General features: G+C 42.3%; 1 protein-coding gene across 6 annotated transcripts in view; it reads right to left on the bottom strand.

Annotated features, from left to right (window-relative positions):
* RNASEH2B (ribonuclease H2 subunit B) overlaps nt 1-24,872 on the bottom strand; it is a 76,791-nt gene that overhangs the window by 20,074 nt on the left and 31,845 nt on the right. For 3 of the 6 annotated variants that reach the window (XM_040266983.1, XM_040266978.1, XM_040266980.1), the window contains exons 5-9: nt 23,737-23,860; nt 13,577-13,641; nt 11,671-11,776; nt 8,896-8,977; nt 7,378-7,420 (exon numbers count right to left, since the gene is read on the bottom strand). In XM_040266983.1, coding sequence (XP_040122917.1) covers nt 7,378-7,420; nt 8,896-8,977; nt 11,671-11,776; nt 13,577-13,641; nt 23,737-23,860 — 420 coding nt within the window. The remainder of the gene's footprint in view (nt 1-7,377; nt 7,421-8,895; nt 8,978-11,670; nt 11,777-13,576; nt 13,642-23,736; nt 23,861-24,872) is intronic. The other 3 variants (XM_040266979.1, XM_040266981.1, XM_040266982.1) reach the window with 1 other exon arrangement.

The following is a 24,872-nucleotide window of genomic DNA, read 5'->3' as shown; positions in this document are numbered from 1 at the left end:
CAAAGGTCTGTCTAGTCAAAGCTATGGTTTTTCAGTAGTCATGTATGGATGTGAGAGTTGGACTATAAAGAAAGCTGAGTGCTGAAGAACTGATGCTTTTGAACTACGGTGTTGGAGAAGACTCTTGAGAGTCCTTTGAATTGCAAGGAGATCCAACTAGTCAATCCTAACGGAAATCAGTTCTGAATATTCACTGGAAGGACTGATGCTGAAGCTGAAGCTCTAATACTTTGGCCATCTGATGGGAAGAATTGACTCATTTGAAAAGACCCTGATGCTGGGCAAGATTGAAAGCGGGAGGAGAAGGGGATGACAGAGGATAACATGATTGGATGGCATTAGCAACTCAACGGAGATGAGTTTGAGTAAGCTCCGGGAGCTGGTGATGGACAGGGAAGCCTGGTGTGCTGCAGTCCATGGATCACGGTGTCAGACATGACTGAGTGACTGAACTGAGAGTATATTGGAAGGCACTTTCAAGGTTAACTAATCTGATCAAATGCTCCTGTAAACTGACCATCCAGACTACAGGCTCTGTGTCTAGTCCCTTCAAGTCCTCATATAATGGCTTAAGTGCAGTTGCTCATTTGTGTGCAACTCTGCGATCCCATGGACTGTAGTCTACCAGGCTCCTCTGCCCATGGAATTTTCTGGGCAAGAGTACTGGAGTGGGTTGCCATTTCCTTCTCCAGGGGATCTTCCTGACTCAGGGATTGAACCCAGGTCTCCTGCATTGCAGGCAGACGCTTTACAGTCTGAGCCACCAGGGAATCCCCTAAAGTAAGTGAAAGTTGCTCAGTCACGTCTGACTCTGTGAACCCATGGACTATACAGTCCATGGAACTCTCCAGGCCAGAATCCTGGAGTGGGTAGTTCTTTCCTTCTCCAGGGGATCTTCCCAACACAGGGATAGAACCCAGGTCTCCCACATTGCAGCAGATTCTTTATCAGCTGAGCCCCCAGGGAAGCCCAAGAATACTGGAGTGGGTAGCCTATCCCTTTTCCAGCAGATCTTCCTGACCCAGGAATCGAACTGGGGTCTCCAGCATTATTGCATGGTGAGACAAAACCCAGGGACCCAAATCCTTCAAAATCCAGCCACTTCTAAGAAGATTCTGAGCTGTCTCTCTGAATGTGGTGGTTGTACGTGGAGGACTGCTGTTAAAGGTGCACTCTCCTGTGCTTAGAACATGTCCCAGGAAGGTGACTCTCTGGGAGGAAATTTGGGCCTTCTATGGGGATAGCCTCTGAAGCCAGGAAACTGAGGATCTGTGCAGTGGTTTGGTCTGAGGCTTCCTTCAAGGGACTGCAAATAACGAGGCCATCTATGTATTGTAATAATGCCCCCATCTCTAATTTAAATGCCTGCAGTTACTTCACTAGGGCTCTGCCAAGTAGGTGTCAGCTGTCCTGGAATCCCTGGGGAAGGACAGTTCATGTATACTGTTGGGTCACACTGGTATCTGGATCAGTGCATTCAAAGGGAGAGAGGTACTGAGAATCAGACTGAACAGGTATAGAGAAGGAGGCATCTTTAAGGTCAAGGACTATAAACCAGGCTGTGTCCTCCGGGATCTGAGAAAAGATGGAGTACAGACTGGGATGATTAGATGGAGAGGAATCACAACTTCACTGATGAGTTATGATGATATGCCCCATTTTGTTTGAGGACAGGCAGGGCTGGAGTATTACAAGGAGACTGGCATAATACCAAATGCCCACATTTGATGAATTTTGAGATCAGGGTTTGAGGCCCTGTTGAGCCTCTGGTTTTATGGGGGAACTGACACCTAGAAGGCAAGAAGATACTAGCTTCCTTAACGGTGATTTTTAACGAAGTGGCAAATTTTGCCCATCCTGGGATTCTTTGATCTGAGATCTGTGGATCTGTACGTTTTCCAATTTCTGGGGAAAATATGGGCTGCACTGTCTGAGTCTTGATAGTTCAGCCAAAAATAGGCCCTGATTTTCATTTTCAGGCAGAGCAAAAGTTGCCCCCAAGGCTGAGAGAAAGTCTCTTCCCAATAATGGGCTAGGGCACTCAGGCACGACAAGAGACTTGTGAGCTATGATGGTCTCTCCCCAGGCACAAGTCAGAGGTGGGGGGTCAAACGTTTTCCTTTTGGCCTTCCTTCTACCCCAACAATAGAGCAGGTTTCAGGAACAAGACGCCCAGCATGAGAAGCGAGGACGGAGGATACGGCTTCTGTGTCCACTGGAAACTGGACAAGAGTACCTGCCCCGTCAGTGGTCCCCCACATCCCTCCCGTGTGACGGTGGCTGTATTCTGAGGGGCCCTGGGAAGTCCTGGATCTCATCAGTCAACCACGGCCGTGACTGACGTGGGGGAGTTCCTCGCTTCCTTCAGAGCTGAGGGCTTCCTCTTGTCCCATGGCCCATCTTCCTACAGAGTGAGCCTCGGGTAGAGGCCAGGACCTATTTCCTGGGCGTTCCCTGCTCCAGTGTTTAGAGTTCCCACTGCTAAAACAGCCTCCTTTACCTGGCGGGGGTCTTCTGGGAGCACCTCTGTGGTGATCAGGAGGAGGGTTAAGTCTCGCCATGATGGCTGCTGGAAGTCTGGCCTGCCAATGGGCCCTTCTTAAGTCATGCTGCTTCTTCCTGTCTTCCTCAGCCTGGACTCTATTGTTAAAGACACTGGAGGCTGCATCAACAAAAAGGCTGAGAGGGGTTTGGGACCCCAAGGCGAGCTTTTGAAGTTTCCAACGGATGTCAGGGACCAACTGGTAAACGAAGTAAGTTGCAAGCACAACACATCCCTCGAAAGTGTCTGGTCCACATTCGTGTACTTTCTGAGGCATCTACCAACTAGGCGGGAAACAGGGTTCATCCTGATCTTGGGTGACCTCTTCAACCCTATCACAGCTGACAGGTTTAACTGTGCACCATCTCGTCCCTTCAGTGAAGCAAAGGGCTGTGCGTGCTCTTCTAGGGACACTGGGTTGGCCTGGTTCATAGTCCCACTTGGGATCAATCAGTGGCACTGCCGTGATGCCCACGGGGCAGTAAGTGGGTCAGATGACACATAATTCATCATCAAATGCTTGAGGCTGTGCCCAGATAGGGGTCTTTTCCTCAGGGATGCAGCAGTGGGAAATTACAACATTCAGGGTCATTTCAAGTAAGGTGCAAGGAAAGAGTTAGCTTCCAGAATCCTTCAGTGAACCGGCCAGGGGCCCCTGAGAAGCAGCCTAAGTGAGGGCGGTGCTGGCTGAGGCCAGACAAAGGAAAGGGGTACGGACTCTGGTATTTCCCTAAAGTCTGCGTACTGCTTCTCAGGGGTTGGGGGTGAGGGGGCAAGGGCACTCTGCTGCACTTCTTGCACGGGAGAATAAAGAGGATTACACAGTGCTGGAGGGGTGAAGACGGTGAAAAAGTATCAGGACTTAGGTGCTTCTGTCCAAGATTTCTTTTCTTCCAGAGATGCTACCAGAGAGGGTTTTTATATAATCTGAACCAGTCCCAACTGACAAGCTTCCCCAACACAGGACATGCATAGCTCTGGATTCTCTCTTAGGGCCATAAAGGACTGAACATAAGGAAACTCTATCCAATTTCCCTGCCTTTCGCAAAACCTAACCATAGGATGGTATTATAGTTGAGGCTTCCATTTTCCAGCCAGGCTTTCTTGTCCTCAAGTTTACACTGGGGCCCCGCTGTATTACAAAAGAAGATGAGCTTTTCCTGTTTTAAAAACTTGTCCCCGTGACTGAAAATGCACCCCAGGGGTGAATCCTTGGGGATGGAGAGGCGGCTTCCCGTGAACCTTCAGGGAGAGGGCTTCTGTAAAAGAGAGGAGCACTACCATTCGGGGGCCCTCGTAGGGGCCCCTCTGTCAGGACTGGCTATAGGCACCCAGTCCTGCCAACCTTGGCCAATGTGGAGGCAGCAGCCACATGGCAACCCTGCCGGTCTCAGAGTCCCATGACCTGTGTCCTACCGCGTCTTCACACCTCATAACTGCTCTCATAATGGTGGGTCTCCCTCTCCAAGCTTCATGGGTACCCTTCTTGGACAAACCACTTAAGGAGTTTTTCAACTCCTCTGAAGTGCACCAAGGCATGCGCTTCCTCCAGATATTGGTCCCTTTGTGGCTGAAACATAAGCCACTTCCCTCCTCAGAACAACCCCAACTCCTCTGCCTCTCCCTGGGACCGGCTGTGACCTTTCCTTGTATGGGCTTCCCAGGTGGCTCAGCTGGTAAAGAATTCGCCCGCAATGCGGGAGACCTGGGTTCAATCCCTGGGTTGGAAAGATCCCCTGGAGAAGGAAAAGGCTACCCACTCCAGTATTCTGGCCTGCAGAATTCCCTGGACTATATAGTCCACAAGGTTGTGCAGAGTGAAACACAACTGAGCAACTTTCACTTTCTTTATATAGATATTGCCTTGTTTGTGGCACACTCGGCCAACCAAGTAATCAGAGGAACCCAGGTGTAACCATCCATACGGGCCACATACTGGAAGGCACTGGGGCTGCTATTGGTTTGGTGTGTCCCCATGGCAGGTGGGGGGTGGCTTTGCCTCCCTTGAGGCAATGCTCTGTAACCTGTCAGATATTCTATCTACTCTGACCAGGATTACAGGAGATCCCTTTATTTCCTAGAAGATGTAGTGATGGAGAACAGATAGCCCTGGACTATCTCCCAGCTGAACAGGGAGGGTCTGTGCAGTAATCAATAAACTGTGCTGCACCAACAGCAACACCACTGGCCAGGTGGAAGAAGGTGCCCAAAGCACATACCAACAGGCCCCAAAGCTACACACTTTCAGGAAGGGTGACCCCAGTGCCACCCCCTTCTGGTCTGCAGTCAGAGGGGTGTTATCAAACATAACCTGGTTCCTGCCCCTGCTTGGACCTCTGATTGCAATCATACTTCTGCTGACTGTTGGCCCCATCCCTTTTAACCTGCTTGTTAAGTTCATTTCTTCAGGTTACAACAGTGTCACCTACAGATGATGATATACCAGAAATTTCAACCCATGGCAACCCACTCCAGTGTTCTTGCCTAGAAAATCCCATGGATGGAAGAACCTGGTAGGCTACAGTCCATGGGGTCGCAAAGAGTCGGACATGACTGAGCGACTTCACTTTCTTTTCTTTTCATGACAATGGGGACCACCAACATCTGTGGGACAGGGTTGCAGCCTCCGTCTACTCCCCACTCTCTGTCTCTGCCACTGTCAAGGACCCCGAGACCTCATCTCTGACAGAGGGCAAGGGGATCTGGGCCCCACAGGCAGGCACAATGCCCCCGCTCAGCTTGAGGCATCTCCAGAAGACAGATCATGGACCCTCTGATCCTTGAAAGATTTGAAGGGTGCAGACTCCTTTAGGGCAATGTCAGAGCAGGCCATTAGCCAGACGTGAGCAAAGGAGAAGGCATGGGTTGGGTGACCACATACATCTTACAATGGCAGGGGTCCAAGGGGGCAAACAGAAAAGTGGGAACCTCTGGGCTGACAGGAGATCATAAGTCTTGTGATGACAAGGGACCTAGCAGCAAACAAAGAAATACGGGAACCTCTGGTCCGAATGTAACCTTTTGCTCACTATGCCCACGTTACAACAGAATGAGCATTGCACAGAGCAGTGCCCACCGTGCACCAGTGACACGACAGATCCGAGCAAGACCACAGAAGGGCAGACACTCCTCCTCATCTCTGGAAGGTGGAGCTGGGACGAAAACCAGGAGATCACCCCCTCCCCCACTCCCCCTGGGTGAATATTCCACCCAGTCCTTCACACCCCATATAACCAGCTTGCCAAAAGGGCCTTGCTGCAGCTCCTCTGAGCCTGCCCAGGCTCCCTCCCTCCTGACAGTGCACTGTCACTCAATAAACCCTTTGCTTTTTTTTTTTTTAATTTTTTTACTTTACAATAGTGTATTGGTTTTGCCATACATTGACATGAATCCACCACAGGTGTACATGAGTTCCCAACTCTGAACCTGCCTCCCACCACCCTCCCCATATCGTCTCTCTGGTTCATCCCAGTGTACCAGCCCCAAGCATCCTGTATCCTGTATCAAACCTAGACTAGCGATTCGTTTCTTATATGATAGTATACATGTTTCAATGCCATTCTCCCAAATCATCCCACCCTCTCCCTCTCCCACAGAGCTTACTTCGCCTCTGAATCTCATCTGCAAACTCTTTGTGCAACAAAGAACCTACCTTCCAGCAACCGCATCGAAGGCTAAATCCTTCAAGGGCAGTTTTAGATCTCTCTGTTACTAAGGAAGACAGATATTTGAGAGAAAGAAATATGCCTCGCTTTTGGAAGGAGAAAAATAAGGAAGAAACAAATATGCCTGTTACCTTAGTTAGGGCAAGACAGCTATATTTATGTCCCCTGGTGCTGCTGTGGGTCTGTCCCAGATCTAAAGATAAAGATCTTACACCAACTGCTTCCTCCAGTGAGGAAAAGATGAACCTCCTTGGACAATTTGCTAAAAAAGGTCCCCAACTAACAATGACGTACTTTAAGTTTTATGCCCTTTCCTAAAAGTCAAAGTATTGAATGTTTTTAGAACCATCATCACCTTCAAACAGTATACAAATGAAAAAAAAAAAAAAATCCTGAGAATGTTGGCCACCTAGAAGGCAGGGAAGAAGGAAAGTTCTTTAGCATCCGTGTTACATTCATTCACAAGGTACTCATTATTTTGCCTGCTGGAGAATGGTGGCCTCACGGACAAGCCGGTGCATGTGTTTACTTCCCTGTGTCTGAGCAGCACTTACTAGTCTGCAATCAGGCCTGGACTTAGGGATGCTACTCTTTGCTCTCGGGTGTGGTCTGTGAATGGCTTCTCTACTCCCTGTATCTGACAGTCCACAGTGCAGAGGAGCTGTGGGTGGCAATTTGAGAATATCTGGCAGAGGAAAGGTTTTTCACTGATTCACAAAGATTACACACAAACTGCGTTGATCATTTCGAGTACAGACAGTAAAGTGTGGTCATTCTTGCTCAAAGAATTCTGTGTTGCAAAAAGCATGCTCTATGTACCTCTGTGCCTATGACAATTATATGTGGCAAAGTGAGTTTTATTTATAGAGTTTTCCTAATGATTAATAAAGTTAATTATAGGATCTAGCTCACAAAAGAAGACTTAATTTTGATTCTCTAACATGTCAATGCAGATATTGAGCTAGAACCAACTCTTCCTTGATTTTCATAGCATCTTATTTGTGATTCACCTAAAATCCATGAAAATAAAAATACTGATGGAGAGCAGTATAATCTTGATTCCACATAAGGTGAATTAAGATGCTTTAACATACACTAAACTAAATGTATGTGGCAAAAGTATACTATTTTTCCAGGTGCTCCAAGGATATTTTAGTCATAGTTTCTTACCTTTGATGGAGGGTTTCGCACTGAAGCCGGAGGTTCTGGAAGCCTGAGGAGGGAAAAATAAAAATCAGAGTCGTGATTTTTCATAGACAAGCAAACAGAATGACCGGGGCAACTTAAGACTTAGCAAGTCCTGATTTCATCCAATAGTGTCACCTCCATATATCTTACTGTTTGATCACCTCATGATAAAGAGTGAAATTTTTCTAAGTGGAAAAAATGTGCATTTAGCTACTTAATTCTCTGTACTGGAATTCTGAGCTAAAAAACAAAATTAGAAGTCACTGGTTGCAATGGAATTGCTTTCCTTTAGTCTGTATAAATATGTATTTTGGTATGTATTTTTTCACCATAAATGATGAATCTAGCATATATTTAAAAGTGAAAATTATTCTATTGACAAAAAGTCACAGGAACTTTACTTTTCTATTAAAGAAAAGTTTAACTGACACATCCTTCTCTCAAGTCTTTAACTGAAACTTTAAAATTTCAGCAGAAAAGAATCTAAAAAAATAATGGAATACAAAGATATCAAGTCTCTAACAAGATAAGCAGGTACAAAGAGACTCAGGAAAATAATGAACAGAAGGGTATCTTTATCAATTCAGGGCAAGCTTTCAATGTACTATATTATACTACAGAAACCAGATTCTACTAACTGTTCTTTAAGTAGGACCAAAAATACAGTTTGCTAAAAATGCAACTATAGCTATTAAAAAGTCATTTTATTCCCATGTATCAGAGGAGAAAATTATTCTAAGAATCAGGAAAAGCTATTAGATCATCACATATATGAAATTTTAACAGTAGTTGCTAAAATATAGAAAATAAACACATCTTTTTCAGCCTCAAGTAGAGTTTCAAGTGCTGGGCATAATAAAAATACCTAGGGAACAGCTAATGATTATAATAATAAAATAACAAAAATGGTACACAACCTTTAAATGTAACTTTCAAAAATATTTTACTCTGCCATCTACTCTTTGCATCCCATCAACCAAATTAGTTAAGTCTGGCTGGGGATAAAATTTTAACACAATTTATCCTCTAACATTTTACCAACCCTTAATTCTAATTGTAATACTCAGGGGTTCTTGAAACCAGTATCCATTAAATTAATTTGTTCCAATCAAAAAACTGTCCATTAAAAATCACCTCCAAACCATAGAGTCTGCGACGCAACTCAAGAATAACCTCTTATCAGAAAAAGTGATATGACAAGCCATACTTGCTTGTGCGCTCAGACGTGTCTGACTCTTTGTGACCCCATGGACTGTGGCCCACCAGGCTCCTCTGTCCCTGGGATTCTCCAGGCAAGAACACTGGAGTGGGCTGCTGTTTCCTCCTCCAGGGGATCTTCCCAGGCATCGAACCCACGCCTCCTGTGGCTCCCGCACGGGCAGGCAGATCCTTTACCACTTGAGTCATCTGGGAAACCTTATATAAGCCATAATGAAACCCTAGTTCTAGGAAACCAAGCACAATTACGCTTAATTACGACTAACGATGGACCATACTTACTTTAAATATTTAGATAAGTCATCACTTAATTGTTTAGGGATGTAGTCAGATATCAGACCGTGGGCATAACGAACATAATCCTCTGAAAGAAACAGAATGGAGAAAAAAATTTAGTAATAATTATGGTTGCTTCACAGTCAAACTGACTGGAGTTCAAATTCTGGCACTATCTAGCTTTGGAGAGTCACTTAAGCTTTTTTTTTGTGTGTGTGAAATGGGGATGCTCATATCTATCTGTCAGAGTGGTGGGGGGATATGATGTATGAGATATCATATACAATGACACTGAAGATATGATGAGATAATAAAGTATAATATAATAGTTGCCCACTAAATAACAGATAAAAATTCACGGTTCTTCTCTTAGTTGAGGCCCTTGAATACAAATAAAGTTCAAACATCAGATGTAACAATATGAAATAGCCATCTTTTTTTTCTAGGTTGGTTTCAATATAAAATAAATCTAATTACTGAACAGTAATGAGTATGCTCATTTAAGAGAAATAATATATAATGTGTCTCTATTAAGCACTTGCTGAATGTTACATATAACCCCAAACTAATGGGATGAAGTTGCTCAGTCATGTCCATCTTTCTGTAACTACATGGACTGTAGCCCACCAGGCTCCTCTGTCAGTGGGATTTTCCAGGCAACAGTACTGGAGTGGGTTGCCATTGCCTTCTCCAGGGGATCTTCCCGACCCAGGGATTGAACCCAGGTTTCCCACATTGCAGGAAGACGCTTTACCATCTGAGCCACTAGGGAATCCCAAACTAATAAAACGCCTTAAAAATGTAAAAAACAAAACTCAGCAGAGTGTATAATCATGATGTCTACAGCATCTGGATTTTCAGTGTTAAAATGAAGCTCTGGTATCAATTAATACAGTTACAAAAGAGAAAATCTGTTTTAAAGCCCTCTTCCTCAATTCAGTATTTTTTTTGTAGAATACTAGGGGATAATCAAACTCAATAGATGGGATAATCACAAGGGGATATAAAGTACCAGAAGCATTATCCCAGGCTTGCTGCTGCGATATTCATTTCCATCTTTTTTCCCTTTTCTACATTTGACATCAGGATAACAATCTGCCTCAGTATTATCAACAGTTAGAAAGGGACTGCTGCCTGGATGACCTGATCTCAAAGTGTTTAGTAAGAGACTTTCGCTGCCAAGATTGAGAACTGAAAGTTATCACTGGACCCTTCTTTTTTAAAAAAATTAATTTTTTTATTGAAGGATAATTGCTTTACAGACTTTTGCTGTTTTCTGTCAAATCTCAACATGAACCAGCCATAGGTATACATATATCCCCTTCTTGTTGAACCTCCCTCCCATCTCCCACCCCACCCCACCCCTCTAGATTGATACAGAGCCCCTGTTTGAGTTTCCTGAGTCATACAGCAAATAAGAAAGCCAACATATCTGTTTGCTTCCTCTGGCACATATCAAGCTAAAGGTCTAAAAAAGGCAAGAATGTAGAGTATAAAGCTTACTTTATGGCTGGAACACTAAATGGCAATATAGCGAAGCCCAGACTCTGAGATTTAGATACTGGTTTGGTAAAAACACCAGACTCAGAGTAGACGACCTGGTCTGCTAGCTAGGATGGGTGACCCTGAGTAAGTGATCTATTTCTCGGAGACCACAGTTTTTCATTTTTAAGATGAGAACATCTGTCTAAATAACCACTAACATCTCTTCTCCTGCTTTACTGAAAATCCATGGTTTTCTCCATCCATCCATCATCCATGATCTATCCATCTATCCGGCCAGCCAGCCATTTGACTCAGTCTCCCTCTCCTTCTGTTAGAGCCTATCAGAGGCACTGACAGCTAGTTAACTCAGACGTCAAGGGCATTCCACCACTCCCAGACGGCGGGAGCCAGCCATCATCTGTGTGTGCAAGGTACTGTGAGGTGGATTTCTGCATCAAAGACTGCCTGCATCATAGCCAATCACCAACAGGCTGCTTGGTATTTGTTTTTTAAATGACGAAACTCAGATGTTTGGGAATCGTATATTTAGAACAGGGGAACACTGAATTAGAGTTTAAAGTCAGGATAATTACTGTCCTACCATTTCAGAAAGTAAACTGTATCAGATAGCAGTTGTTATTCAACTATACATATAAAGGTAAGAGGACATTACAATGAGAAAGGCAAAAAAATGTATCTTAAAGAATTGTCTAGTGAATAAATTTTCATCAAAATCAAAATATTGAGACCTATAGTAGGACTTATGCTTCTGGAGAGTAAGATGCAAACAGACACAGCTCTGGAAATCCTCACCCCCCAAGAACAGTACAACAAAAAGGTTACGAGTGTGGGCTTAAGTGCCAGGCGAGCTCCATCAGTAGTTCAGCTCTGCCATTTACTAGCTGTGTGACTCTGCACACGGCCTCGAAACTCGCTCTAACATGAAACTTGGAGGGGGGCTCGGATGAGCAAGTATGCGCACACTGGCAACTTAGTAAACGGTGTGGCACATAACACACCCTCGATAAATGATAACAAGGGTTATTACTGTTAGTGCAATACAGATTTTGTGGATGAATGACTTAAGTATCAATGGTGATAGAAGTGATCTATAGCAGAAGTACTACTTGGTTTTGAAATAAAATGCATACCTGCCATGAGATCTAAGAGAACACACTGGCAAGAATGTGAAGTTTCTGAGACATTAAGGTTTTTAAATCCTAAGATGGGCATTTACACATTGGCAACTCACTCCAGACAAAACAAACAAAACAAAACAAAAAATGATTCACTTACCGTCCTTGTCACTGGAAACCTGGCCACCAGAGAAAAATGCAGTAGACTGTACCCGGGCGCTGACATTTACCTTATTGGTTTTTAATGCTGCCATAGTCTGATTCACCTATGAAATAACCAAGGGGGAATATCAGGATATTTTCAACTAACTTTAGACACCCTGACTTTCCAGACTTTCTAAACCCATGGTTTCAATCCATTTAAGGTCCAGGAGGAAGTAGTACAGATCTAGATATATCTTTAGAAGATAAGAGATGGCTTCACATTTGGAGATAGGTGAGGGGCAGTGACTACACTGCAGGCTGAGCTCGGTACGTGGACTCCCCAAGGCCTACACCGTACGAGAGCACTGAGTCTGGAGGCAGGCTGCTTGGGTTTGCTCTGTGACCACGGACTGCTTACTGAACCTCTCTGTGCCTCCACCTGTGAAAGGGAAAGAAAGACAGCGCCGATCTCACAGGACTGCTGTGAGGACTAAATGAGTTAATGGATGTTAGGCCCTTAGGACAGAAGATGGCACAAAACTTGTATTTTATGACTTTCTAAGGAGAATAAATAACATAAATTTCTCACTTTAGAAAGTTTAGAAATTTAAGAAAGGAATTTAAGAAAGGAAACACAATAAATATAAACTTCACTTCTCTATTTCATGTCATTATCATTTGCTAAGAGCAAAAACTAAATGCCCAGTTTCTGCTCAGCACTTCTCATTCTTCATCTAAACAGAATCCCACAAATGCAAAGACTACTGATGATGCAAATGAAGAGTGAAACGCATGCACTTTTTAAACCTTCTCCCTACTTCACGCAAAGGAGCCTGATTAATACTGCAAGGTTCCTTTCCATGTTCCCAGGCTCCCAATGTGCTCATTAACATGATGTGACAAACATGTTTTTCATATACAAGACAGAAGAGAATCTTAGGAATCACTGCTAGAACTGATGTCCACAAAACTTGCAAAAACTTTGCCATCCACAGATCTGGTTTGGTGAGATTCTTTATCACTGCGAAAGTAAGCGATATCCTTAGACCAGTGGCTTTTTTGTTTCACTGTATGCACAGTAAGAAATACTCAGCAACCAAACAGGCCAAAACATATATAAATATGTTACAGAATCATACTTAACACTTGCCCTTATCTTGTGCTTTTTTTAAAAACAATATAAGGATATATATTTGATTATATGCAACAATCTCAGTTTTTTCTTTTGCAAATTCTTTTCCATTATGGTTTATCATAGGATATTGAATATAGTTTCCTGTGCTATACAGTGGGACCTCACTGTTTACCCATTCTATATATACCACTTTGCATCTGGTAATCCCAAACTCTCAATCCAACTTTCCTTTTAATTCATCCTAGTCTATCGTAGCCCATTCTATTCCATTCCATTCCAAGAGAAATACTGGTTGTGATCCACTAAACTGATTGGAAAAACACTGCAAGAGATCTTATACTGAGTAGGGCTTGCCTGGAATAAGACCCGTCTTCAGCATCTAGACGCTAAACCCGAACCCCGTCTGCCTGGTCCCCTGCAGGTCATGTGTGAGCAATGTCACCTTTGAGATGGCTGCAGGACTGACAGAGAGTACACGTGGCCCTGCTATTACCTGGCTTGGAAGACTCAAGTCTATGCCAGCAACTAGCAAGGACTTCTTTATTCAGTGGTGAACATCACGGGGAAATGGGAGCAAGCACATCAAGCTAAGTCCAGAGCTACCTGAGTTAGGAAAAGTGGAAAGTCAAAGATTCTTCTTGCACTTTGGGAGATTTTTGTATAGCTTCTCTCTTGTAGGTGGACTTTCAAGATGGTTTTTGGGGTCAGGCTTACTACCTTCTCTCTAAACATTTTTAAAAAGGAACATTAAACTCTTTCTGCCACAAGGCATTGAGAGGTACTGTACCTTTTTTTCTAGCCACTTTAATGTCTTCTCTTTGCTGTACTTGTAATATTTCTTCTTGTCTACTTCTGGATTAAAAGAAAAAAAAGACAGTACAGTAGGTTAAGCAAAAAATAAACTCATAAGGCTATTTCATATACAAGATAACAGTTTAAAAATTTCAAGGAATTCCCTGGTGGCAGTGCTGAGGACTCCGTGCTTTCATTGTGAGGGCCCTGGTTCAATCTCCGGTTGGGGAAATTAAGATTCCACAAGTTGCAAGGTGCAGCCAAAAGATAAATAACATTTTATATTCTTAAAAAACTCAGTTAATAACCCTGAGAGCATTCTTCAGACACTGGGAAAAAAAAAAAATTCCTAAACAGAACTGGGACACCTCAGGTTCTCACTCACATTAAATGAGTGAGAATTTAAGAAAATTATCAAATTATACAAATAGTTCTCATCACAAGGAGAAACTTTTTTCTCTTCATTGTATCTATATGAGATAGTGGATGTTAACTAAATCTACTGTGATAGTCATTTCAAAATATATGTAAATCGAACTATCATTCTGTATAATATAAACCTACACAGTGACGTATGTCAATTATTTCTCAATAAAACTGAAAACAACTGTACCGATAAATCTGGAGGAAAGATAACTTTTTAACTGACTATAACTGACATACAACATTGTATTGGTTTCAGGTATAGTGATTTGATATTTACACATACTCTGAAATGGCCACCACAGTAAATCTAGTTATTGTCTGAAAAGGTCATTTTTAAAACTCAGCAAATTAACACACTAAGCCATCTTCATTTTTCTGAATAATTTCAAGATCATCGCAATGTTTTCAATGAAAGATTTCTTTTCTAAAATAAAAATGGAAATCCCAAGAAAAAAAATTGAAGCTAAATGCAGGTGCCTAAGAAGTTCATTGCATACATTCAGGAAAAGAATTGTGTTAACTACTTAGAACTGTTCTGGTGGGACCGGCGGAGAAAGAAGAAAAGATTTACCTTTTAATGTATTACCAATATAGCCATAGCTATTTCAGGGGAATTTAGATTTACAATAGGCTCAATTTGGCCCTTTATGGGGATAAAAGTTTCATCTCCTATAAATTATACTTCCTCTTCTCACAATCCAGCTAGCTTTATATAATCTAACGGCTTAATGTCACATATAGCGTATATACGGTACATGACATTAAGCCGTTATTTCCTCGGTAACACCTCGTTCACGGGGTTTCTTGCTTTCTGTGCCATCAGCAGGGGCAGCTCTTCCCTCCCGCCTCCCCGCAGGAGTTAGCTTCAGGACCACTGGGATTCCTAAGGCCAGATGCAAGCTCGCTTTTTTCTTTCCTCTGTAATGACGCTTTCTCTTTCCTCCGTAATCATGGTGGGAAACGGAAACTGCTTACTCAGGGGTGGTTTTCTGCAGATGGTTAAACTGCTGGAGTTTCAGTGAGACGGTGTGTATGGGGAGGGGCTGGCCTCAGCCAGCTCTTGCTGTGTCCTCCCCATCTCAGCCTGTGGTCGTCAACACTGCGGGCACTAACTAGGAGGCAGACAGTCGGGGCCGGCCCTCTGCACCCATGTCCGCAGGACGTGCCACTGGAATAATGAAAAGGAGGGGCTGCAAACGGCCTGCTGGGGAACCAAGGCAGGTGAGGCTAGACTCAGCCTCCCTGGAGCTGATGCGGTATTTCTTTGTACAAAAGGAGGGCCGCTTCTAAGAGCACACGGCTGTTGGGGGCCAGCGTGAGGAACCCTGCCCGTGGCAAAGGTCATGAGGAAGGAGGCCTGGCATACGCAAAGGCGTGATCAAGCCTCAGGAAACCCCCTGTTCCCGAGCATCTACCCCCAAACCAGAGTCTGTTTTATGTTCTCCCCCATAACCAGGAGTAAACGTGCAGCTCCAAGGCAATAAAAATTCCTGGGCATGACAAGAGTGTTTCAGCTTAGGACTCCTCTGAAGGTTATCTAGCCCGCCTGTATAGGTTCGTCCAGCCACATGTGATTGTTTACAGCCTCCCAACCTGAGAGGCACGAGATGTTTTAGACTTACTAAAGGCAAATTCTTTTGGGGAGTTAGAAATTATTAGTATAGTGGGTTGGTTAGGAATTATATTGGTGAGGGGTTTTTCATTTGTTGTGCCGATAATTGCTGCTAATTCCCTGCTCTAGGTGGGACAAGGATGTCTCAGGTCAAACCTCTCTGCTGACAGACTAGCTTGTGTGACAGGATTATCCATACTCCTGCCACATGATTGTTTACTACCTCTTAACCATAAACAGCACAGAGAGTTTTGGAGTATTTTGAGAGTCTTAATTAGCATAGGGCTTTTTCTTCTCATTGAGTCAATGATTGCCGCCAGGCCTCCATATCCTTAAGCACCTGGGAATATATTAATCAATGTATTTGGAATATAGAAAAGGAAATATAGTAGTTTTTGATGTTAGCAATACTAGACTTTTTGAGTTAATGAATTTGCTCTTTTGTAATAGATCACCGTACTTTGTTATAAATCACTGTGTCCTTGCTATGTGAAAATGTAACTTTATCACTATCTTAAGACTAAATACATCTTAAGGGGAGCATTGGTAAAAGGATTTTCATTTGTTGGGCTGATGTTTGCTGCTAAATCTCCATATTCCCTCCCCGTATAATGAGTATAACTAACATAGGAGAAATAAGTATTAACCTTTAAGATTAATCCTGTTAACCTTGGGTTAAATAAATTCCTTTCTTGATTGTAACTCACTACACCCTCACCCTATAGGAATGCAACTTTATCTGGAGGGTGGTGCCTGGTTTAAGAAAAAACACCCTTGGAAGAAATAAGGTTTTTGGTTATCAGAAAGAAAGGATCATAGAATGTCAGCAGGTCTCACTCATGGCCAGAAGATGATAAGACCTTTTTTTGTTATACATTTTTATGTGAAGCACCTGATTTTGATAAAGGTCAGGACTGCTGACCCCCGCGTGACTCTGTATTCATCCCTATGTGTAACAAAAGGTATATAAGCAAACCCCAAAATAAAGAAATTGGATCAGTTTCCAGAAAGACTGATTCCACCATGTCACTTCTTTCTTGCTTCCATTTCTCTGGCTGAATTCCCATCTGGATTCAGCCTCCTTTTCTCCACTACACTATCTGCTACTACACTATCCGTTTCTAATCTCTTTCTATATCTGTAATTAAATAGGTATTTTTCCAAAGACGCCAACGCCGTCCCCACCTTCGAATTCCCTGGATCCACCAGGGCTGGACCCCGGCACACGGCCACCACTCAGAACACGTGTGCTGCTGACTCTCAGACCTTCCGACCGTTGCCTGAGACAATCTCCCTAGAGGCTCCCATCCAAGAATCCCACCTTGACTCTGCCGCTCGCTCGTCTCTTGCCTCTGCCTCCAAATTTCGTGAAAGGATGATCTACAACCTGCCACAGCTTTCCTTCCTCTTGCTCACTGTCTGAGCCCCTTGCAGCCCCCTTCCCTCTAGAAATGCTGGTTCAGAAGAGGAGACCAGGCTCTGAGCAGTACTGCTGGGGCTCCTAGACCCCCAGTCACCTATCAAATGAGGGGATGGCACAACATCTGGCACACAGCAAGTCCTTCATATTATTTACGAAAAAATTAAATAGCTCATTAGTGATAACATCATCACATCTTCAGGCCTGTGCTAAGTTCTTCACACGTTTTCTCACTGAATGCTCAGAATGAATCTCAGGTGGAAACTATTTGTCTCCACCTTAAAAAACTAGGTTTGAGTGAAGTTCAAATGAACTGTCCAAAGTCACTGAGCTGGTAAACAGGAGCACTGGATTTCTTCTCAACCTGGATGGTGTCTGAGAAGCCATGGATTTGGTGTTCATTGTGACCTTATGGACTGCAGACTGCCAGGCTCCTCTGTCCATTGGATTCTCCAGGCAAGAATACTGGAGTGGGTTGCCATGCCCTCCTCCAGGGGATCTTCCCAACCCGGGGATCAAACCCGTGTCTCTTACATCTCCTGCATTGTCAGATAGGTTCTTTGCCACTAGAGTCACCTGGGAAGCCCAGATATCATTTTATTAGTGTGTTAAGAGGTCTTTATACATTTGGGATACACACACACATATACACACACATGCACTATCAGATATTTGTCATGTAACTATTTTCTTTCAACTGTAGTTTGTCTTTCTTTTTCTTAATGGTATCTTTCAGAAAAGAAATTAATTTTACTGAAATGTAATCTATAATTTTTTAATGGTTAGTGGCTTTTGTGTTCTATGAAATCTTTGCCTATCCTCAAGGTCACAAAGGTTTTCTTCTATGGCTTTTTCTAGAAATTCAGTAGTTTTCATTTTTTGCATTTAAGTTATTAATCCATTTCAAGTTAATTTTTGTGTATGATTCAGAGGTAAGAGTCAATGTTGTTTTTCACATGGATATCCAATTTTTCCAGGTCATATGTTGAAAAGATTATCTTTTCTCCCATTGAATTGTCTTGATACCATTGAAAAAAACAACTGGCTACACAAATGTCAGTCCACTTCTATTCTGTTTGGTTCCATTTAACTATCTCTTTATCCTTGTACCATACTTTCTTGTCTGTTGTAGTTTTACGGTAAGTCTTGAAATCAGGTTGTTTAAGTTTTCCAACTTGTTCTTCTTTTTCAAAATTGTTTTGACTACTACAGATTCTCTGCACAGTTTTATAAATTCTAGAATCAGCTTATCAATTAAAAAAAAAAAAGAAACAAAAAAACCCCTGAGAGGCATTGCATTAAATCTATAGATGACTTTGGAGAAGATAGACATCTTAACAATACTGAGTCTTCCAACTCATGAACATGGTATATCTCTCTATTTATTTAATTCTTTAATTTCTCTTTGCAATGTTTTACATTGTTCAGTGTACTGGTCTTGCATATATTATGCTACCTTTATCCCTACAACCTCATGATTTTTAAATATTACAAATGGCATGCTTTTATTCCACTGTCCAATTGTTCACTGCTAATATACAGAAACAGAATTGATTTCTGTATATTGACCTTATATCCTGGGAACTTGTTTACTGGTTCCAGTGTTTTTTTTTTTTTTTGTAAATTCTTTTGAGCTTTTTATATACATGACCCATACTGTTGATGCAAAAAGACAATTCACTATTTATTTTCTAAGCTATATACCTTTAATTTTGTTCTTATCAAAACTGCTGGGACGTCCACTACATTGGTGAGTAGACGCGGAGAGGACTGACATCCTTATCTTGTACCAATCTTAGGGAAAAAGTGCGTTCAGTCTTTCACAGTGAAGTATGATATTAGCTTAGGTTTATCACGGATATCCTTTAAAAGAATGAGGAGGTTCCTTTCTATCTCTAATGTGCTGAGAATTTATATAATGACTGAATTTTGTTAAGGGTTTTTCCTACATCTATTGAGATGATCATACAGTTTTTCTTTTGTTATGCATAAATATGGTGAATCATACTGATTTTCTAATGTTCAACCAACTCTGCACTCCTAAGATAAACCTCACTTGGTTTTAACATACTGTCCTTTTTACACAGTTAATTTGCTATATTTTTGAAGTATTTTTCAGTCTATGATCATAAAGAATACTAAATTATAGTTTTCTTTTAGCCACTCTGATTTCATAAAATTAGTTGGGAAATATGCCTTTCTCATTTAATTTCTAAAATAATCCAAGTATCATTATTGCTTTTGAGTATTATTTTTTTCCTTCAAGTATCGCAGAATTCACTTAATGAAGCCAGCTGGGCCTAGAGTTTTTTTTCCCCTAAGTTTTTAAACTGCAAATTTATTTTGAATTAAACATTCCCCGGACAAGATGATCACTAAGAAATATCCAACTTGAATACACAGAATGCTATACAAGGACGAAGTGCATAAACTACCACTTAATTTTAAAACTTACCTATTTTGATAAGCAAAGTGGTTTAAAATATTCATGAAGGCCACAGATTACCCACGATTATGAAAATTACCACAGCATGTTCTGTCAGTTCAGTTCAGTCACTCAGTCACGTCTGACTCTTTGGGACCCCATGGACTGAAGCACGCCAGACTCCCTGTCCATCACCAACTCCCAGAGTTTACTCAAACTCATGTCCATCGAGTTCATGATGCCATCCAACCATCTCATCCTCTGTCATCCCTTTCTCCTCCTGCCTTCAATCTTTCCCAGTATCAAGGTCTTTTTCAATGAGTCAGTTCTTTGCATCAGGTGACCGAAGTATTGGAGCTTCAGCTTCAGCATCAGTCCCTTCAATGAGTATTCAGGACTGATTTTCTTTAGGATGGACTGGTGTATCTCCTTGCAGTACAAGGGACTCTCAAGAGTCTTCTTCAACACCACAGTTCGAAAGCATCAATTCTTTGGCACCCAGCTTTCTTTATAGTCCAACTCTCACAACCATACATGACTTCTGGAAAAACCATAGCTTTGACTAGACAGACACTTGTTGGCAAAGTAATGTCTCTGCTTTTTAATATGCTCTCTAGGTTGATCATAGCTTTCCTTCCAAGGAGCAAGGGTCTTTTAATTTCATGGCTGCAGTCACCATCTGCAGTGATTTTGGAGCCCAAAAAAATAAAGTCTGTCACTGTTTCCATTGTTTTCCCCATCTATTTCCCATGAAGTGATTGCACTGGATGCCATGATCTTAGTTTTCTAGGAAACTTTTTCACTCTCCTCTTTCACGTTCATCAAGAGGCTCTTTAGTTCTTTGCTTTCTGTCACAAGAATGGTGTCATCAGCATATCTGAGGTCATGGATATTTCTCCCAGCAATCTTGATTCCATCTTGAACTTTATCCAGCCAGGCATTTTGCATGATGTACTCTGTATATAAGTTAAATAAGCAGGGTGACAATATGCAGCCTTGATGTACTCCTTTCCCAATTTCGAACCAGTCTGTCATTCCATGTCCAGTTCTAACTGTTGCTTCTTGACCTGCGTACAGATTTCTCAGAAGGCAGGTCAAGTGGTTGGTATTCCCATCTCTTGAAGAATTTTCCACAGTTTATTCTGATCCACACGGTCAAAGGCTTTGGTGCAGTCAAGAAAGCAGATGTTTTTCTGGAACTCTCTTGCTTTTTCGATGATTCAACGGATGTTGGCAATTTGATCTCTGGTTCTGCTGCCTTTTCTAAAACCAGCTTGAACATCTGGAAGTTCATGGTTCACATACTGTTGAAGCTTGGCTTGGAGAATTTTGAGCATTACTTTGCTGGCACGTGAGATGAGTGCAATTGTGCAGTAGTTTGAGCATTCTTTGGCATTGCCTTTCTTTGGGATTGGAATGAAAACTGACCTTCTCCAGTCCTGTGGCCACTGCTGAGTTTCCCATATTTGCTGGCATATTGAGTGCAGCACTTTCACAGCATCATCTTTTAGGATTTGAAATAGCTCAATTGGAATTCCATCACCTCCACTAGCTTTGTTTGTAGTGATGTTTCCTAAGGCTTACTTGACCTTGCATTCCAAGATGTCTGGCTCTAGGTGAGTGATCACACCATCATGGTTATCTAGGTCATGAAGATCTTTTTTGTATAGTTCTTCTGTGTGTTCTTACCACCTCTTCTTATTATCTTCTCCTTCTATTCTACTGTATCCTAAACTTAATATTTGCAAGAGTTTGTGAGTTAGATAACACGTACATATGCTAGAAAGGTTTCTTTCCCTAATGGGTCCAGTGCCTGTAAAACTGGTCTTGAACATCTGGAAAGACTGGGTTTACAAAATAAAGATGGAATAAAAAGGAGTCCACAATCAAATAACATGTTCAGCAACTGGGTAATCGGTTCTCAAACTTGAATTTCCCTGATGTATTGTTGAACAAACTGCCTGGAGCACATTTTCACATCTACTTTCTGAGTGTTTTCCACAACTGAGAAACTCATATGGTCTCTCTTTTTTTTTTCTCTTGCCTCCTGGGAATAGAAACTTGGCAATGGTGCTTGGGCTATTTTAATCAGGTAAGTTTTCCTGGCTCTTCCTGTTAATCCTATCTGACAATGCAGAGCAGCTTTTGCGTGCAATATGAAACAGAGCATTACACTCAAGACGAAGTTCATAAGCCTTTATTAGTCCTTTCCCCTGTCAACTCTCCACTGAATGGGAGCTTTTTTGGTGAGAAACATGTTGAGCCCCAGAGCTAGCAGAGACACATCATTTCCTTCACTAATAAAGTGAACAGTGCTAACTGAAGCCACCACCATCACCATTCAGGATACAAGCAGCTGGGGCTGGGTTTATCCAGTGGGGAGAAGGCAAGGGGTGAAGGCTCTCATAAGCCTAGCAGGCTTAAGTGTTAGTTGCTCAGTTCATGTCTGACTGTTTGCAACTCATGACTGTTGCTCACCATGCTCTTCTGTTGGCAGAATTCTCCAGGCAAGAATACTGGAGGAGATTGCTGTTCCCTCCTCCAGGGGATCTTCCCAACTCAGGGACTGAACTCAGGTTTCCTGCATTTCAGACAGATTCTTTACTGTCTGAGCCGCCAGGCACGTCGGACACAACTGGAACACTAACACCTTCATTTTCACACATTTTTATTATTGTCTGATTATCCCCATTCTCCTACTTAAACCACTTGACTATATATTAATCAATGGACCATCAAACAACTGTGTACTGGTCATTTACTATATGTGAGCGTGCATGCTCAGTTGCTCAGCTGTGTCAGACTCTTTGTCATCCCTTGGACTGTAGCCTGCCAAGCTCCTCTGTACATGGAATTCTCCAGGCAAGAACACTGGAATGAGTTGCCATGTCCTTCTCTAACAGATATGCCCAACCCAGGGACTGAACCCAGGTCTCCTGAACTACAGACAGATTCTTTACCATCTGAGCCACCTGGGAAGCAGTGTTCTTGCCTGGAGAATCCCAGGGACGGGGGAGCCTGGTGGGCTGCCGTCTGCGGGGTCACACAGAGTCGGACACGACTGAAGCGACTTAGCAGCAGCAGCAGCAGTGCTTAAACATTAGGAAAGAATTAAAAATCTCTAGTTAGAAGCCTCAATGATACGAACATTCATGTGCACCCAGCACTCCCTGGGCACTGATTTACCTGTATTATTTCATGTAATTCCTGAAGTATCTCTTTGTGGTAGAAACTATTAATTGTCATGCCTAAACAATGTTCATATGCTGGTCATTAGAGATCTCAACACTCTAAAGCTAAGAGAAGGAAAGCTTCATTTTATGACTTAGAACAATTTTGAAGGGGACTAATTATAATATATAGTAGAATATGAGGAGTACTCTTAACCCTTCAAACCCTTCATCTGGCGCATCATGGATGCTGAGAAGTTTGAATGATTTACTCAAAACGATGTAGCAAATACATTTTTAATTTTTATTGTAGGCCATCAGATCCTGCAATCAGATTACCAGGTTTTTCCTAAAGAAATTATTTCCCTGAGATTTAAAGCAAATATAACAAAATATTAAGAGTGGTTGATTATTGGGGTTGGGGACAAACAGTATTTGTAGTTTTTTACTCTGAGTTTTCCATTATTTTTAAATTTTTCAATCAAAAAAATTGCTTCACCTGACCACGTATTTTCATTTTCAAAGCAGATATATCATCAACTTTTATACTGTGCATCCCTGCAAAACCCAGTTTTCACTTCCCTTACACTCTACTGCTGTTGCCCTAACTTGTCATTTGTCTCCATCAGAGTCAAAGCAAAGTAAGATAAAGGCCAGTATTTTACTTATGACTATCCCTAGAGCCTGGCTCTAGTGCTTAATATATGCGTCTTAGTAGGTGCTCAATAAATGTTTCCTGAATCAATAAAGACATAGATTTCATGCAAGTTTTACACATGGAAACCCAAAGCAAAAAGCAGTTGAGGGACTTACGCAAAGTCACAGCCTCGTTCAAAGAACGGAACTAAAGCCCGAGGCTCGTGAACCCTGGCCCTGCAGGAGACAGGCCACCATATTTCACTGGTCCAAACTTCGCAGACTGAACAAGAAGTGCATAGAGGAAGAATACCGACAAACGGAAGGGAATCTGAGCCAGAACTCTTCCTATAACCCACACGAATAAGCATCACTTTCCGCGGGCCCTCCAGCTGCTGTGCTCTCAGACAGACCGGCTAGCTTCCCCAGCAGCCATAAGCCTGACTTCACAGGCCACCTGCTATACCTTTCTCCTCTGTCACGTGTCGAAGTAACTTCTCAAGTTCAGGAAGTTTCAGCAACAAGATGCAATCTGGGAACATGTCATCCATCACAACTTGATCCAGGGGCTGAAACTTCCCCTGAAAAGACTGTAAGTCAGTCAGGAGGCAAGCACTCCAGTCAACAGACTTATACATTATTTTAAAAAAAAAGAGAGAAAAAGATACATAATTTCATAGCTGGAACTTTAAACTAAGTTCCAAGCCATTTGTTCCACCCAAGAACTCCCTCTATGGGAACAAGCTCCAGAACTGACTCTCAGCTCCCTTTAGAAAGCTCTTGAAAGCACTGGGGATCCATTGACAAGTGGCAAGAAAGGCTTCAATTTAAATATTCTCTTTTTCCTAGATAGTAAGAATAATCCACAGGCTTCCCAAGTCTCACTGTCTTCAGATTCCTAGCTTAGTCTATTTTCTTCTGGGATCACCCGAAGTGTTAAATATTTAACTACTTTAAAACAATGATTTACTTATATGTAATGAACTATGCAGTCACGACATAATCATTTCATAATAAACTAATGTTTCGTTCTCCTTTTCTTTACCACGTATACACAAAAAGGTTCTGAAATAAGAAGTTTGTCTGAACATAAAGTCAGTAACAGCTGGGAGAGCTAGACAGAAGAATTATTTTTTTACTGATCTTAAAACAAATTGTATATTAAAAAAATAGGTCACCATTTCAAAAGTGAATGAAAGTGAAAAGTGCTAGTCACTTAATTGTGTCCGACTCTTTGTGACCCCCATGACTGTCATCCACTGGGCTCCTCTGTCCACAGAATTCTCCAGGCAAGAATATTAGAGTGGGTTGCCATTTCCTTCTCCAGGGGATCTTCCTGACCCAGCAATCGAAACTGAATCTCTTGCACTGCAGGCAGTTTCTTTACCGTCTGAGCCACCAGGGAAGTCCCAAGTGAAAATGTTAGTTGCTCAGTGGTATTTTTCTTAAATAGAGAAAGATCACATCTAAAATATAGGGGAGGAATATCTGAGTGCCTCATGGGCTATTTCAAGGGGCACTTAAAGTATTTGAGAAGAGACAGCAAAACAGTTTACAATGAAAGCCAACCACCACCACGAGCTTCATTCGGCATCTGCCAAC

This window comes from Oryx dammah, unplaced genomic scaffold (assembly GCF_014754425.2).
Source record: "Oryx dammah isolate SB20612 unplaced genomic scaffold, SCBI_Odam_1.1 HiC_scaffold_24, whole genome shotgun sequence".
Lineage (NCBI taxonomy): Eukaryota > Metazoa > Chordata > Mammalia > Artiodactyla > Bovidae > Oryx > Oryx dammah.
This window is presented reverse-complemented; position numbering and strand designations above follow the sequence as displayed.